The sequence below is a fragment of the Leptinotarsa decemlineata genome, unplaced genomic scaffold, assembly GCF_025532065.1.
Source record: "Leptinotarsa decemlineata unplaced genomic scaffold, Ldec_3_MD MMD2_tig00001719_RagTag_RagTag, whole genome shotgun sequence".
Lineage (NCBI taxonomy): Eukaryota > Metazoa > Arthropoda > Insecta > Coleoptera > Chrysomelidae > Leptinotarsa > Leptinotarsa decemlineata.
In genome coordinates, this window is record NW_027412569.1 from 10297883 (window position 1) to 10317077 (window position 19195).

Genomic DNA, 19195 nt, shown 5'->3' on the forward strand with positions numbered 1-19195 from the left:
ACTTGAATGAATAAATGATAAATTCTAGTAAAACAGGTTGGATTCAGAAAAAAAAATTGCAATACAATACAACAGGAAAACAGGTTATAAATATGTTAATCATTATTATTATTTTATGAAAACAAATTCACCATTGATGAGCGAATAACTTTCTGTAGGTCATTGTTTTCCATAGATTCCAGCAAAAAAATTACAATAAACAACAACTTCAACCCAAATATGATTCATTGAATCCAGAACAAATAATTTTGCAAACAGCCCATCTACCAAGTATACCCCTACGTGAAAAATAACAGTTACACCCACAAAACACGAACAACAAGTCAAAAATGAACAAAGAACAAATCAGGGGTCTACAAACTAAATGTTGATCGTACCCAAAAGTTTATATAGTGTTGTAAATCATCCCTTGGAAAAATAACGTCAGGCGCCACTGGTCGTCGTAAATCAATTGTGACGTGACCAAGATCGCGCTCAACTCAACGTGCCCTTCGCGATTGTTCTAGTTAGATCCCGCGTCGTAGACTCCCAGCTAGTTCCCTATTGGCTTCGAGATACGTCGATTGCCATATGTAAACACTACCCACGCGCATATCTGGAATAGTCTAGTGGACAGTGCCGTACGAAATGATCTAATAAGGCGATAGACATTTGAATATTAGTTTGAAATTTCAGTTAAAGTGCTTGGTTGTATATTAATTGTATAGTATAGTCAATCGTCGGCATATCCACGGAGAAATCGTGACACTAGAAAGAAATTCAATAAATATCAAAACGGGGATCTCCGAAGATGAAAGAAGTTTTGAACTGGAGAAAACCAATTCCACCTTTTAGAGAACAACCACGATTTTAACATGAACACTACAAGAACCATAAAATTAGTACTTATCCACATAAGTTCAACCATATTTTCTATTTCAAAGAACACATAACGACAGAAATAAAAACAATAGTCGGGCTATTCATCTGTATCACCCAGTATAGTCTTATTTTGAACTAGACAAAATTTACCTTTATTGGTGGCACTGGTAGAGTTGTCCGTCGAAGAGGCGGCTAACTTCTTGGTCACTCGCACTTTTTCTTGATGGCTCTGGGAACTGTCCCTTTGGATGTGCTCCAGGAGCGCACTTGGGGAGCAGCCCATACCACCCAGACACCCGCGCACTTCACTGACCGCCCTCTACGAGCCTGCACTCGTAGACGCCTGAAACGAAAATAATATTGAATTCCAGGCTGTAGCTGGTTAATTTTGCAAATTTTGTTAGGTTTATGGTTTTTTAAAACAAGAGGCTCCATTCGATATAAAAAAGAAATAATTATATAATAATATAACGCCTTGAACCTAATCATTACTGCAATTTCATCAATTCACACAATTGTATCCAGTCTTCCATTGAAGCTTCGATATATGATTTATTATCATAATGTTAAAGCATATCGTCGCGTCAACCAAAGCGTTTAAAGCAAAGTTGATGTAGCTAGAAGATTCCCCGCACTTGCTATATTTTCTAGTCTTATCCACAATTTTTTCCTGTAACTTCTCTATTTCCAGTAGTACCAGAAAAGGTAAGAGGCAACTAAAAAGGAAATATCATCCAGTGGTGTTACGGGACCTCTTCTGAAACAAAATACCTGGAAATTTACACCAACAGAACCTTTACAGGGGCTCCATAAATGTGGGCAATCCTTTCCTACATACTCGTGGGAACTCAATGAGCCGCAAGTATGAACAGAAGAAAGAAGACACATCGAGTAGTTCTTCTGATTCGCAATGAGGGTAGAACAAGACAACCTACAACACTGTGAGCGGGCTTCAGCATTCCTCAAGAGGTTTATGCAGCGGCGGCTCGTCAGAGGAGGCAAGGGAGGCTTAGCCTCCCCATGAAATTTGAGGCTATTCATCGCAATAAATTAAAAGATATTAACAAACAATTATGATTTTTTTTTCTGAAAATGCTTGGGTATCATTACTTTACCATTTATTTTCAATACAAATACATGATTTTTGGGAAAGAAAGTTTTTGGCTTTCTACTACTCCATCTGATACAAAAAAATGGATGAGAGAATCTTCCAAAGAAAGGAAGGATTAATTAATTTGAAAATAAGTAACTCTATACATGGATGTGTAGATCATGCAAAGAAGTAACTTCCTGACACAAACTGAAAGAAAGTCCTCCTGAAACAGCTACTTTCATATAAACATTGAATTACACGAAAGAAAAAAAATCTTTCGAAACAAATACTTCTATATGAACACTGAATTATACAGAAGATAATTTTCTCTATTCAGTTTGTATATCGAACATTTGTGGAGGAATAAGAATCAGATATCATTCACATGAGTTCTACTTTGAATGAATGGTAATAAATTGTACTCACATGGAACACTGTCACCCTAACTGGTATACACGTGTTTCGCCTTAAGACACTTGCTTTAAGGCTCTTCAGTACCAAATTGGATAACATTATAGAAAATACACACACTTCATTCATGAATTACGATTTTGAATGTCACGGAATAAGTCTGGAAGTTACTTCTTTGCATGATCTACACATCCATGTATAGAGTTACTTATTTTCAAATTAATTAATCCTTTCTTTCTTTGGAAGATTCTCTCATCCATTTTTTTGTATCAGATGGAGTAGTAGAAAGCCAAAAACTTTCTTTCCCAAAAATTAATCACTCCTAAAAATATAACCCTTTCAAATCAAATAAGATTCCTCATGGCTGGGATTAAATCAAATAGGTGAATGAATGTCATTACGATGTCATCGATGACATAAGCAGATCAAGCTTATTCCGTGACATTCAAAATCGTAATTCATGAATGAAGTGTGTGTATTTTCTATAATGTTATCCAATTTGGTACTGAAGAGCCTTAAAGCAAGTGTCTTAAGGCGAAACACGTGTATACCAGTTAGGGTGACAGTGTTCCATGTGAGTACAATTTATTACCATTCATTCAAAGTAGAACTCATGTGAATGATATCTGATTCTTATTCCTCCACAAATGTTCGATATACAAACTGAATAGAGAAAAGTATCTTCTGTATAATTCAGTGTTCATATAGAAGTATTTGTTTCGAAAAAAATTTTTTCTTTCGTGTAATTCAATGTTTATATGAAAGTAGCTGTTTCAGGAGGACTTTCTTTCAGTTTGTGTCTGGAAGTTACTTCTTTGCATGATCTAGACATCCATGTATAGAGTTACTTATTTTCAAATTAATTAATCCTTCCTTTCTTTGGAAGATTCTCTCATCCATTTTTTTGTATCAGATGGAGTAGTAGAAAGCCAAAAACTTTCTTTCCCAAAAATTAGTCACTCCTAAAAATATAACCCTTTCAAATCAAATACATGATATGCCTGAAAAAACACTATCACTCACTACGTAGTACGTACCACACTGTATCCTGCATCAACAAAACTCGCACCGCAAATGAACGAATAACGAATAAACCATCAACCCGAAATAATAAATGACATACGTTACAAGGGAGCCAAGCCTCCGACCGCTTTAAAAAACACAGGCTCCACGAGATCGATCCAACCAGCGACATACGTCCCGATTTGTAATTTTAGTTGCAGAAATTATAGCGTTAGAGGCGGCTAGCCTCCAGTTGGTCTCCGTTATTCGTTACTGTATGTACTGTATGAGCCAGTATTGTATTATAACAGTGCTTTTTGGTAATATTTTCAATGTGTTTTCTTTCAATTTCAAGGTGTTTTCAGGTTTTCACTTTTCGGTAAGTTTTTTTTTTCCATTTATTATGCATAGGTTGGACGAAACTAAAAAATCTGACGATATAGTCCATTGGTTGCTGACAGATCATTTCAAGTATTTATCTTATTATAATAATTTTTACATTATTGAAACTCAGGGAAGGACTCAACCAAATTTGATTTCAATTAAAGCGTCAGATAATCGACAAAATCGAGGATTTAATATTAGTTGGTACTTTAAATGTGATTGGTTAACCGGCTCCATTAAACGGGAAAAACTTTTTTGTTGGCCCTGTGTTTTATTTTTCGTACAAACCGAACACCAAACGTGGTCTAAAATACGATACTCCAATTTAAAAAATTTACCTCGTTTTACAGAAAGACATTTTAAATCTAAGGAGCATATATTTTCGTCTTGTAAATTAAAACTGTTTAGCAAACAAAATATAGGTTAGGAAAAATCGGTCGAATTTAAAAAGACTCATCGATATTACGATTTATTTGGGTTCCCAAGAATTAGCTTTTCGCGGACTCGATGAAACCGAAGATTCGATTAATCGAGGCAGTTGTAAGGAAATTTTAATGTTATGGGGTAAATATGATTCACAATTTGGCACTTTTTTAAACGGTAGTGTTTTTTTGGGCAGCTTAAAAACCATCCAAAATTAGCTTATAGACAGTGTGGCATATATTATTGAGGAAAATATAAGCAAGGAGAATGAATTTTTTTTTTGCATCGGAAATTGATGAAACTACTGATATTACCTGTACAGCACAACTTTCAATCGTTTTTAGCAATTTTTCAGAAAACTGTTATATTAGAAGAGAAAATTATTATTTATTGAAGAGTTCATTTACATTAAATAAATCAAACACAACCATTTTTCCTTGTTTTTCTTTTTTTAATGGTCAGTTTTATACGTATAATTTTCGATAGTACTCAATTTTTGTTTGCTTTTATGCAAATATAACGTATTTTGCTTTAAATAGGTGCGGAACCCCAAAAAAATTTCGCGCCTCTGGCGGGCTTATCTGTGTGTATATAGTCTTTATGACTTAAGCCTCCCCTGTTCTCCAATGCACGAGCCGTCACTGGGTTTATGCTTCCATACGAAAACCCTCAGTCTAAAAGAGGAAGATCGTGGGATTGGGAGAGACTCGGGGGTGGGAGTTAATTTTCAGCAGAACCTCGGAGACACCAAATAATTATCCGAAAAGATTTAAATGTATAGGGTCTTCCATTGATCGATTCTTAGCTTTGAATTTAAATGCATTGAACGCTCTTGGATCTCATATGGATTGATGTCGTTCCAAATTTGACCATTTTGTTTCTTCACGTACCCATTCATTTAGAAATGGGCCTCATATCTGAAGATGCGATGCGAAATCGACTGCCTCAGATTCTACTGCACACTCTCACAGACATCGCCTATGTTTTTGGTAAATCTTGCCTGTCGTAGAGTTACGGGTGTTGGTCGACCGTTTACTGAGCCAGTGGACTCAAATTCATCCACCACATTGCCAACAGTCCTCTCGGTAGGACGCGCAGTACGCTGCCTAACAGAACACCCAAACAACAACATTTGCACATGTTGTCGGATGTTATATCCGTCTATGGCGATTTGGCAAAACAGACTGATCAAATGACAACTAATTTGACAGATGTAGCTTTAACATGATGGCTGTCAAAGTTTAGAAGTCCCTTGACCCTATATTTCCATTGAGAAACTTTTGTACTAGGGGCTTGACAGCAGGCAAGTTACCGATGGATGGTGAGGAAAGAACATGAGACAATCGACTTTGGATAAGCATAACTTCCTTACGTTAATCTGGAACCGCCACCAACTCAACTTATTTTATATATAGCTGTACTGATAGCTGATGTACTGTAGATCAGTTCATCATGTACATATTTACATCTCAATAAAAATGCTTTTGTAGCGTACGACTATTATTTTAGTAACTGTAAAACTTAGGTCAAGTGTCCAACCTCATATACAAGTCAATGAAAATATTTTCGGATAGTCAGGCGGCTTCGGAAGCTCTTGGCTCCTACCAAGCAACGTCTAAATTGGTAGCAAACTGTTAAAAACGACTCTCCTCGATAGGAAGCCTTAACAGTTTGTCTCTAGTCTGGATTCCTGGCCATACTGGCCTGGAAGGTAATGAGGTTGCTGACTCCTTTGCAAAGGAAGGTGCTGCAAGCAGCTTCATCGGACTGGAACCTGTCATTGGCGTCGCTTTAGGCTTTGCCAAACAAAGATTGAACACCTGGATGGCAAGAATATTCATGGACTTCTGGCAGAATCTTCCAGGCGTTTATTCACCCTTCAAAGCTTGATGCCGAACAGTTGTTGGACTACAGTAAGGATGAACTACGATGTCTAACGGGCCTTTTTACAGGTCACTGTCATTTGAATCATCATATGCAGCGACTCGGACCGTCGGAAGACAGTGTGTGTCGCCTCTGTTTGGAAAATGAGGAAACAGCAGAGCATGTACTTTGTGCCTGCCTCGCTGGGGACCAAATTAGGATTTCAGAGTTCGACAAAGCCGTACTCTTATCATCTGACCTGAAAGACCGCCCAACATACCAACTAATCGGCTTCGTTAGGAAGTTGGGTTTATTTGGTCGAGTGTGCATAGGTGTGAGCCACAATAAACCCTTGCGGGTTGCGACGGAGAGTATTCGACTCACTCACTTTGGACCTAACCTAATCCCAACACAAAAGAAATGAAAAAGATTTATCATCATTATCAATTCAAGGATATATCTATACATTCAACTCGTAAATACAATGAAAATTTCTGCTATCAGTTGAAATCAAATCGCTAGTCCTACATATATCAAGTACCTAAAGTAAATCCATCAATATTAAATAAGATTTCAATCATTTTTCTGTTTCTCTCCCTCTGTCTCTCTATAAATATTTGTGGCCTTCGCTTTCATGTAGTCGCTTTGGCCAAACAATCATTTCTTGGAAAATGTCGTCTTATATCAACTTGAAAACTCGCAAACAGAAATATCGCATATTCCTGGAAACATCCAGACCCGATGATCAAAGAAAACACCGAAACAATGCGAAACATTTGAAATGAAGGTGTCGATAATCCATCGTCAATGGCAATGCAAAAGCAAACAAAGCTATCCAATCTCCAACTAACACGCCCGTACTTTCGTTCCGTTGGAAATGAAAACCCTCTATCGAAATTTCAGAGCGGAAGTTTCCGGATGACTGCATGTTGCTGGAGAATTGCTTTGGTCGTTACGTTAAACGTTGGAAAGTGAGTCCATTGTTTGTTTGAGGATTACCTGGATTGATTGAGGTTCGAGGATGTATTGAAAAATTCTCAGCTTACTACAGAAACGAAAAAAAATTCAAAGGTAAAAGTAATTCATTATTATTATTATTAACATATTCTCAATTGCGATATATGCAGCATTTATTACTGTGAAGCTGCAGAGCATCTAGACCTCACAAAATCATCTTGTTATCTAAAGCTGGACTACACAACTTTTTTTTAATTATCGTTGAAAAAAAAATATATCAGAGTTTTTTCAGTTCAGGAAAGACATAATACTCAGGCAGATCTAGTTCTGAGAATTACGAATAGGGTACTCACTAGCTGTGCCTCTGAAGATTGGATGCGCAATAGATCAGCCGACGGAGTGGGACCAAAGCTCATTAACATCGAGGAACTCTTGTAGTGAACATCGAGTTAGTACAGAACTGCCCTATACAGTACTGTTCCTGAGTAGAGAGGACTGGGCCCTCTGAATAAACGCTTTAGAGTGAGCCAATCCTGGAAGATTCTGCCAGAAGTCCATAAATCTTCTTGCCATCCAGGTATTCAATATTTGTTTGGCAAAGCCTAAAGCGATGCCAATGACAGGTTCTGGTCCGATGAAGCTGCTTGCAGCACCCTCCTTTGCAAGGAAGTCAGCAGCTTCGTTGCCCTCCCGGCCAGTATGGCCAGGAGTCCAGACCAAAGACAATCTGTTAAGTCTTCCTATCGAGGAGAGTAGTTTTTCGCAATTTGCTACCAATTTAGACGTTGCTCGGTAGGAGCCAAGAGCTCCCACGCCGCTTGACTGTCCGAGAATATTTGTATTGACTTGTGTATGAGGTTGGATTCTTCCAATCTCTCCGTGCATAATTCAATAGCGTAAATTCACGCTTGAAATACAGTTGCAGTCCTGGGTCTGCGACTGAAAACTCCTGCACCAGTATTACTTGAAATTCAACAAATTTCACGTCAACCTCTTCTCAGGGGTTTCGAGGTGATCTAGTTTTATGGATTTCCCATCGACTAAAGTATACCAATAGTGACTTTGCGTTATTTAAACAATGATGACTGAGAAAGAATTTGTTGTCTCGGTCAGAGAATCTTCCAGTGTCAGAGTTTTGTATAAGCAAGAGTATGAACTACACTACTTTTAGTATGCAAAGTTACTTTTTAAAATATATTTCCGATCTAGGTCCTGATTACGTAAACTTTTTTGATGAAACGCGAATCGTTAGAAGTGCCACAGTCCTGGTGTGTGGAAAAATATTTGAATTCTCAAATGGGGATTTACTCGAGCGTCATTAGGTTGCAAATCTTAGCTGATAAGAAGAAAAAAATGTTACATAATGTATACCTTTTCATCGGTGGGGAAAGCTGCTATAGATTAATAAATATGTAAAAAAAAACTGTTGCATGGATATACTCGAGCGCGTCAGATGTTGATACCATCAATGTCCTACTTATTTTTAATAATGTTGGTATGTTAATCTGATCGTTTGCATGATGTGGGTGGTTGTACGTAAGGGTTAAAAATGAAAAAAAATAATTGAGCGGGTCAAATTTTCTGTGGAGGTGTTAAATGCACCAAAAAAAGCTCTCATTCATTAATCTGACGATTTCGATCTGACGCAAACTCACGGCCATTATTATAATGTGCAAAAAAAAATTGTCATTTTGAAATACTCAAGCGCGTCAGATTAAGATATATATGGTTCATCTTTATGTTTTAGACGTGCTGTCTTATAATCTGACGATTATCTAGAGGAATTCGCCTAATCTGACTAAAAAATAATGTTTTATTTTTTTTTAATCATTGAACTTAATTAATTGAAAAGCTCAGTAAATAGCATGCAAATTAATAAGTGTATGTTTTTTAAGTAGAATACTTGTATTTATAAAAAAAATGAAAAATATTCAAAAAAATTTAATTTTTTATAATCAATTGATTAATTGATAAAGAGAAATTAAGCGTTCTATGTTTTTTACCACTTTTATTTGTAACTAACGTTACTGCAGCTACTTATACAATATATAAGTTTGAAAATGTCCTTATAGGACGAAACTGCAGTAACGTTTGTTACAAATAAAAGTGGTAAAAAACATGGAAAGTCTCATTTATCTTTTCTTCATTATGATTTCCTACCACCTAGTAATGGCTTCATCCATCAATTAATTGATTAATTAATCTTCATCTTCATCACGAACGAGTCTGTGTGATCAGCTGTGATGACTTCATGGCAACAGAATTCAGAGTGGGGACGGAGTGAGAGAGTAATAGATAGAGAAAAAGGAATAGAAACGCGGAGAGGGAAATATAGGCATCACGCAGCTTCACGCATTAAACTTTCTCGACGAATTTTTGCTATTTCGCCTTGCGGAAATCGTCAGATATCCTTGAATTATTTTCTTCAAAATGAAAAAAATTAGCTACGCTCAAGAATGTCGAAATGACGTTTTTTATACAACTTTACTACCCTCTCCTTTCTTTACGTCACTCTCAAATTGTCAGATTACTGGAATATACACTTTTTAGCATGTAATTAACTCATCCTACCTTAATCTGACGCGTTCGAGAATTTCTGATGATCATTTTTTTTTTTAGTAATCTGATCCTTTATCCTTCACGGGCGGCCTTATATATGGGGCTCATATTTGGTGGAGGTACTTAACCGGGTACAAGGTATCCCCCTGTATATTAATCTGCGGCGCTTCAGTAAATCCCGAAATCCCCGCTTGGGTTCCCCTATTAAACTCGAAACCAGCTTCTGAAAACTAGCTCCTTGTTACAATACATAGTAATGAACTACAAACAATTACATTGAATGTAATATGGCATCCCAAGTAATCTCAACTTATATATTTTTTGCTGCAAGCGTAAGATGAGCCTTATCGGTGGAGCGGAAAATTACTCCGGCTATTTTATTTCGCAAATTTTTTTCCGACTCTCAATCTTTCCACTTTCAGGACGTCAGTCTTGAAGTCGGCAGTCAACTCGAATCTAATTGGATGAATGTTTCCACTTTCCGGTGGATTTAGTTTTTCCATTTTTCACGGATGACGTAGAGAAGTAGATGAAAATCTTGGGGTAAATTATGAATCGCCCTCGGACGGGGGTGTTGTGATGGAGACAGTTAACAAGAAATCATTTTTGAGAGCAATACGAAAACAAGAGGGGAATTTATGTCTCGATGGAATGTAACCAAAAGCAAACGAAGATCAAAGGATAGGATAGAATTTAGTGTAGAAGTAGTGACAAATATTGTGATTTGTCCATTGAAAACAAAATAGTGAGTGTGAGAATGAGATGAATATTCGAAAAGCATCTCTCATAAAAAAATTGTATTGTCCAAACAGGCACTAGACCCAATTACCGGACACAGAGATGAAACTGTTTGCTTTAGGAAATATCGTACATTTTCAAAGAAGTTGATGATTGTCAAACATAATATACAGGAATAGGAATAGGAAATATACATACAGTGTGTAACAACGAAAACTTAACAGAGCCGTTTTTTAATATAAAAAGTAAGATTTTTAAAAAAGCTCGAATACGTCGATTTCTAATTAAAGGGGGACACCTTTCAGACTAATCAGATTTTTTGTAGTACGCACCTCCTCGGAGGGGTGCGTCCGACGACGGCGACGACCCTTATTTAGATAGGGAAAGTAGGTCAAGTAGCATCTTGTTTTAAAGGTCTTTCGAATACCTTTACATCTTTGTCAAAAGAAAATTTTTGTAACGATTAGTTTTCGAGATAATTTGAATTTGATAATTTGAACTAATAGTGAAGCAAATGGTCTATAGCTAATTAAAATGTATCAAATTCAGGGGGTATGTCTTTGAAGACCCATTTCATAAAAATATATCCTTCAGCAACTGACGTAAACTTCCATCCACCATGGCGCTTCAACGTATTCATAGTGCCACAGGGTCTACCGGAAAAATTACTGATACTTATTTGACTTTCCTATGTCTCACTAACCAAGATAGCTGTAGAAGCATATAATATCTCAACAGCTTCAAACTAATATTTCGTCTTCGTCGATAATGGTAAAAAAACGCACCTTTTATATATTTTTGACACTTTTTGTCTTTGTTTACCTCAAAAACTGATTTCTCATAAGCTCAAGATGAAGTGCATCAAATATTATTGTAATTTTGTACGTATAAATCGTCTCAGTCTGCAAAGTATTTTAATAGTACATTTTCATAAATATGTTCTGCTTTGTTCTGCCATCCAGTTTAGTGATTTTCTTGATTTTTCGGTAGCAAGTTTGGTATTGCTTTTTCCGCTCCGATTGAGGAGATGAAAACGTTCATTATATCTGATGGGGCTCCTTTGCAGGGGATAAAATAGAAATTGATGAATGAATACATATCTTTTGAAGCTTATTTTTCAAACAGACATTGTATTTGTATATTAGTGATGTAATAACGGACTAAAATGACAAAAGTTTGTAATATAGCGGGTACTAATAGATCTGTATGCCTTTGGGTCTGTAAAATCGTCGCTATCGGAGGTCATAAACATCCATTTAATGCCCTTAGAACCTTTACACTTAAGCATATTTGCGTAATATTGCATGTAAGTCTGATTTTATGGAGAATACATAATGTGAGACATGTTTTCCGTCCAAACTGGAACGGCTCCTAAAAATAACAATTATTGAAAGTCACAGTACATAGTTCATACTTGATGGAGAAGTACGAACCTAAAAACAGATCACTAGTTTTTTTATTTTTCGAATAAATTTTCAAAAAACGCCAAATGTGGTCCTGAACAGCATGTGATACTGAAGTTAAGTAATTTTCAATACTCAAAAGGTCGATTTCGTCTCGAGTTTGCAATCAAACAAAGACGTTATCACTGCTCCTAAGTTCAATTTAACCTTCCGCATGCCCTGAACACTCACTTGCTGGGATTCCCTAACGTTTCAACCACGTGATCGATCTATCATCGTATCATCGATCGTAATTACAATAATTCTGTAATAGCGAGCAACATCGATTAGTAGCTGATTAGTCGAAGCTCCGGCATGTAACCTACACAATTCATGTAAAAACAAATGACTAAAATTGTCTGTACGTCGACGAGGTAATTTTCAGCCGGTAATAAATAACCCATACTATCGTATGGACCGGTCCAAAGTTGATAACAATTTACTAACTACGTACATGTGTATAAATATATCGTTGATATTATTTATTAAAAATATCCCAGTACGTACAATTTTGTTGCAGGTGACACAAAAACGAGAAGCAGAACCACTGGATAACGTTGAATATTTACGATCGGAGTCGGAGCATCACAGACACCTACAAATTATAAACACAGCTGACTGTTTTGAGAGAAAATAAAGCAACCGATATATCTCGGAGAAGTTTGGTTTACCTCTGCGGTAATAATAAAACCCAACGTGAATTCAAAATATTTCTCGTTCTATTTTCAACTGCCAAATTCGGTTTTTCTTGATACCCGAAAAACAAAAATACTTCTGTGTCGGAATCTATATAGCGCGATTTGATAGCAATAAATCATAAATCACAGGATTATTTCTCAATACATACACAGCACAGCGTCATGACACACGTAAATACGCCGATTCAAAACAAGAATGATGTTTATTCAAGATATATATCCAAATAACTGTGAGTACGAAATTCAAAACATTACCTTTTGAAACGAGTCTACTTGATCCACATTTTCGGCAAATAACCCACGTACACTGTCTTTTATTGAATTAGCATGTTATTTTATTGTTCTAATTTGAATAACAGACGCATGTGACAATTTTATACGCGCTCGGCACGATCTATCAAACACAGATCACATCACACTTCATCTAAACACTTCGCTGGCTTTTTGAAGATTCAAATAAAGTCACATCCTGCGCCTGGACTGACACAACCCGAATAACGCGGTTGCGTCGAAAACTTTGAAGTGGGCTCACAAGAGGGCAGCAGCTGCCAAGCGCACAGGCGTTATTGAATGGTATCTTTTCTCTTCAGAATGGATATTCCTTGAGGAGAAGGTTTCTGTAAGTTGACAGAGACATTGTCTAAATTATGGAGGGTAGAAGAACCATCTCAAGTGGGAATCTAGCTGAAAGTGTCCACTTGTAAAGGATAATTTTTATTTATAGTTCAAAATTCGACCAAAATGGCGCTAATATAGAAGGTGCTATGATATGAATTTAGCAATTAAAGAGAACGTGGAGTATGCTAAGTTCGAATATTTAATTTTTCTTTTGACTCGGGTTGTTAATGATAAAGAGATTACAGATATGTAACTATTCACGTATTATTTGGTGAAAATAACCTAACAAGGTTAACATCGAGAAGATAACATCGAAAGTCAATGAATGATTGTGAAATTTAAAACACTTCTGCAAGCGGGGTTTGCCACGTTTGTCTCTTTATTCTTTAACTTTTAATACTTCATTTAAAATTCACACTCTTGCTACAGTGGTGCCTCCCCAATTTATCGGCTTTGGACGGATACTTTCTGATATACAGAGATGGTTATCCACCTCCGCCCAATAAAACATGCGTTCGGTTATTCCAATATTTGAAGAAGCGACAGAAATTTCCTACTCCGAAAAATAATAACATACGCCTAACCAATTGACAAGTGAAGAAATTAAAGGAGAGTATGATAATGTCTGAAGTCTCATGAGATTTAATGATAATGAAATTTGACTATCATACATCAAAATCAGGAAAATTTTACGTCCGTTTTGTTCTTTCGATATCATAATAAAATCAATATTTTTGAGAAGCAATCCAACATCAAAAAATATGGATGAATAACACCGAACTCTGAACTTAAATGGTTGGTTCATGCAACATACCTAATGATTGAGTCTAAGAATGATAACTCAGAGTTAAACCATAAGAAAGCAACGACAGTTTTCATAGAAACTAAATTAGGACTAAGAAAAATGATCCTGCCAATTAACAACTTGAGTGTTTAGGTCAAAACAAAAATGATCCCCCGCCGAAATTAAATATTTGAAGCTCTTATTAAAACTTGGGAGCTCTTTCAGAGAGACATCTATGTTTCACCATTGGAAGCAATTGAAAGGTATTATGATGCATAGAAACCCTGGTATTTCCACCGATTTCTCTTATTTCAAAAGCTCTCGGCGCGAAGAGATCGACCCAACTTTGTGCACATGTTGATAAAAGGTGCAAAAATGGAATTCTGTAACATTGGTTGTGTCTAGAGAAAGCAAAAAGCGCCGAACATAATGCAACTTTGAAGCGTATTCTGAATTATTGAATAAAACTGGCCGATACTTGATGAAAGTCCATGTTGAAACTAATTAATACAGGGTTTTTGTAAAACCCTTTATAGTGAAAATCATACAATAAACTCTATTAATTAGTTTTTTGAATTCTGAATTATTTCATTTTATCCATACGCTGGATTTGGCGATTATTTGAAGCAGCTCCAATCGACGAAAGCTTGATGGCGTATTTTTCCATTTTTATTACGATTCCACATCATTTCACTGTTATTATTCATTTAATTACCGTTTATCATTTGGCTTTCCTTTAATAGTAGTAGGGTGCTTACCGTATCATAATGGTTAATTACTAACGTTATTGCAACATTTGTGGACAATTCATTATAATATCCTGCCAATCGGCGGACAGTCGGACAGGGCTTTTGACATCGATGGCAGGATGTGAGTAAGTACCATGTTAATGACTCAAGAAGCATTGCCAGCTCGATCAAGCTGGCAGTGAATACAGCTGATATGAGAAATTAACGTTTGACTCTTGACTCTCGAATGCTAATGTTCTTAGTCTAATTTTCAAAACGTAAGGTGTAGTTTATGAAATTTGACATAACAATTGACAGTAGTGGAACAGATATGAAAGATTAAACAGGAAAACCTGGGAGAATAACCTTGAAGTTGAACCCATCTGAAGAAGAGGACGAAACATGAAAACGACTGGTTTAGACAGAGAACCCAGTGCTGTCATTATATGGACAGTCATGTTTTACGTGCTGCATATTTCTATTGTGAAAATTCTGGGAATGGATCTGACACATGGGTCACTGTGACTTGGTATTGTGACGCAGTGGCCAAGGTGTTGTTTGATTCGCAGGTGGAATTTATGTAAAAGTGATGTCATGCCCAGTCCATATTATAAATGTCTATGAACCGAATATGATGGGTATTCTTGATTTTTAATGTTTTTTTTGAAAGAGAAACCAAGAAATGGTGCAATAACGAGAGTGAAATAAATAAATGAGACTGGGCATCAATATGTTCATTGAATAGAGTGGAAATGATTCTCTGCTAAGTTGTGATTCAAGCTATAAAAAACCATTTTGCTGCCTAAACATGATAAGAACACATGAATTGATAGGCGACTTTTCAGCAATTGCTACCTGAAAGGGCTTCGGATATCCAACTGAACTAGGACTAAAATTTACAAATATCTGGAAAAAGAATTTAGGAGTATTTTTGGAGAAACCAGACCTAGTTATTTCAGCATAAAATAATATGATATACATTGATACAAAATTTCACTACATGCATGGAACACTGTCATCCGTAACAGTGTGCTTTAGATCACTATCAATAAACGTCTTCTGCTTAGAATAGGTATGACAATGTTGAGATTTTCGCTGCTATTAATTGTACCATTTTGTATCCTTCTCAGAAAAAAAAAGGCTGATATTGCTTGACAATATTAAAATCACTAACAAAACTAGAGTGATACTTCATGAATAGGTTCTTGATAATGTAACTCTGCGTGCTAGTTTGATAGCGAATCTTTACTAATATATGTGAATATACTATCAACATCCCAATATTAGATACTCACTTTTTACAAATATTGTTTCTTAGCAAAATGTTGTTTTTGATGCTAAAGTAAACTAGCTACCAACTTAAGTGAAATACATTCCTAATCCTTCATCGTTAAAACACCAATACTGACATTCTGAAGGTAATATTGTTTGTTTATAGCAGTGATGTTAGAATGTTGCAATTCGATGCATGTTCTCATCATGAAAAGACAAGAATAAATGCACTAATATTAGTAACAGGAAACTGTTTCAAACTGGGAATTAACATGAATTTTCATCTACATATTGAATTAAAATGAGGTAGAATATGAACCTTTTTTGCCTTTCTATTTCAACATTTAGAATGTTGAAAATTTGTCAAGTTTTATATCGTCACAAATATGTGCATATCATGCAAAGAAGCTTCTTTCCAGGCCATTCTAGAAGAAAAAATCCATCTAAAAGAACCACTTTCCACTATGAATATTAAATCACATGTATGGTAATTTTTCTTATGCAGTTTGTACACCAAACATTCATTACGGAATAACACATAATATCACAATATGAAAGAAAAAAGGTTTTGGCATTCTATTCCTTCATCTTCATACAATCTACTCATGTCATGAATGACATGAGTGCTTCACGTCTTAATGTTATTCGGATTAGAGCTGAAGAGGCAATAAGACGACTGTCGTATTCCGAAATGTCAGATGTCCGCTATTGAGGATGACAGTGTTCCATGTTGGTGAAATTGTACTTCTTTCATATACTATATTGTGTAGCAATCCTGTATGTTTATTTGAAACTATTTGTTTCGAGAAGGCTTTTTCTTCTTGTTTGTGTCTGAAAGTTACTTCTTTGCATGAAGTACACATCTTTGTAATTAGTACATGGAAGATTCCCACATTTTTTATATAACGATGGACAAGTAGAAAGCTAATAGGTATCTTATCTTGAAACTAACTGAATAAGAAACAGTTATTTCCTTATCATTCATATGCATCTGAGGAATAGTGAATTTTTTTCTTCCCTTTTTTCATATATTTCCACTCTGTATGTTGATGCTGGAGAAATAGAAATCCAAAGAGGATTTTTCCAGAAGCTAATTCCTCCTAAAATATTCTCTTTTCAATAAATAAAGTTATCTAGATTCGGCGGTGCTAGGATCTTGCACTAATGATTTATACGTTTTGCCCTAGATACTGCATATCCAATTCAACAAATATTATACACTGAAAAAACTGGGAAACAAATAACTGTATAAGTTTTTTTAACATACATTTTCATTTGAAACTGGAGTAATGGAAAATTTGAGTAATTAATTGAATGGAATTTTGTGATAAAGATTATAATATTTAAACTCCCACTGAATTTCTATCAATCATTTCTTAAAGTACACATTTAGAAATAGATTATGATTATTTCACACCTTCAGTTTTATTTTGATTCAAAAAAACGCTGCTGTACACTTTCTTATAAAACTGGATATTTGAAAATTACTTACATTTGCATTGGAGGTCTTGCAACTTTAAGAAGGAATAAAATATTAAACGCACTAGGAGTGGCATCAACAACTGACTAAATGAAAGATAATATAATAGGAATGGGTCACTAGATTTAAGAATTTCATATATGCAATTTGAATTCAGCGGCAACTTGACGTGAAACGTTGATATATAAGCCTATAGGTCACGAGCGTCACAAACCAAGTGAAGGACAGAACACAAAATGTTTTGCGTTTAAATGTTTTTTTTCAGGTTCGTTAAAATCAACAATTTCATTCACTCATATTGATTGCGTTTAAAACAAACCTGATAAAGATATGCTCCAAAAGAATCGCAACTAACCAGGATTTTTGACAGCGACTACGTAAACATTGACGGGATGTCAAGTGTGTTAATGACAAGTCAATAGCTAAATTATTTTCGATGGGTAATTGGAAATCATACACTGTGATGAACATACATCTTGTTGATCGCTTTTGGAATATTGACGATTTTTTGTGGACAGCAATAATACAATGAACAACAAATTTAATATCGCTCAACTATGCCTGACAAAAATGACATAGAACGATAGGACACAAGATTGAAATGTAATGTACACAAAAGAATGCACAAAATAATAACATTGAGATGTTGAAATCTGACCCACTTCATAAAGTAATGTCAAATTGATTTTTGCTGCATGAAATGAATTGTGTTAAAGAAATATTTCAACTTTATAGTGATGTATGAGTTGATTCAAGCTGCATGTTCCCACTCTTATTAGATTTTTTATGGTTGAACATTTAATTCTTAGTTTTAAGAAGTGTATTGCCTAAACCAGCTATAAATATCATTCAATATTTCTTTCAAGCTGTGATATTTGTCCAATTGCTTTGATATTTGTCGAGGAAATTCGAAAAATAAAACGATTGGAAGAAAAAATTGCAAAATACATTAAATTTTTTCGATTCTAAAGACTGAAGCAGATATCCGACTCCGAACTCTACAGGTTTTCTGATAGGCCAACTTTATTAATAGAGGTTAGTGTTATATAGAACAATTTTTTCTTTGTGAAAAATACTTTAAATTTACGCAGTAACTCATTTGGCCTCTTAGACTTCTATAAAGTTCTCTATTAGGACTTAAATTATTTTCTGATTGTGGATGGTGAAAATCCAAAGAGATCGTTAAAAAAATCAGGACTTTTACGAGTCAAAGATCAACGAGATATTTTACATTTCAGTGTGCCATTCCTAGCACGAAATACATACACGTTTGCGAAATTTCACATATATTATTCAGTTTAAAACATATGGAAAAGTTTATTGTGACGTCGTCCAAAGCCTCTTGATCTTTCAAAGTATCTAGCGCCATGATGTAACTTCTTCATATCCATTTTATTTTCTATTTACCTGTTTGAGAAAACACGTATTCTGTTCCAGGAAAAAAATAAATGAAATATAAAATTTCAAAAACATCTGTGCAAGTGACCACATTCACGTAATAATAGTTGCGCATGTTTTTGGTGCTACATGATTGGCATCACTGATATTCGATGTATAATATTAGAAAGAAGACATGTAACAACTTTGAATTTTACCTAATATAGCCTAATTCTCCTTCTTCTTAATATTATAAGTAAAATATCAGTGTTGCCACTCATGAAATGTCTGAAACATGCGCAACTATTTTTATGTAATGTGGCCAATAAAAGATTTTGATATTGGCTAACACATAAAGACCTTTGAGCTTTAGCGGTATCAGCGCGAGGGGGAGGAAGGTATTGACAGTGGCGGGTAAAAATATTTCGAGATATTTTCCAACGTATAAACGGTATTCGAAATGAAAAATTGAACAAAAACCACATATTAGGGTATATTTAATAAT

The 19195-nt window shown here is 35.4% G+C and overlaps 1 protein-coding gene across 2 annotated transcripts in view; it reads right to left on the reverse strand.

The window, feature by feature from the left end:
* Pde8 (Phosphodiesterase 8) overlaps positions 1 to 17340 on the reverse strand; it is a 219236-nt gene extending 201896 nt beyond the window's left edge. The window contains exons 1-2 of one of the 2 annotated variants that reach the window (XM_074176480.1): positions 17326 to 17340; positions 1012 to 1204 (exon numbers count right to left, since the gene is read on the reverse strand). In XM_074176480.1, coding sequence (XP_074032581.1) covers positions 1012 to 1144 — 133 coding nt within the window. In that variant the 5' untranslated portion in view covers positions 1145 to 1204; positions 17326 to 17340. Of the gene's footprint in view, positions 1 to 1011; positions 1205 to 12686; positions 12869 to 17325 lie in introns of those variants that run through there. The other variant, XM_023167837.2, reaches the window with a different exon arrangement.
* Positions 17341 to 19195: the final 1855 nt, after the last annotated feature.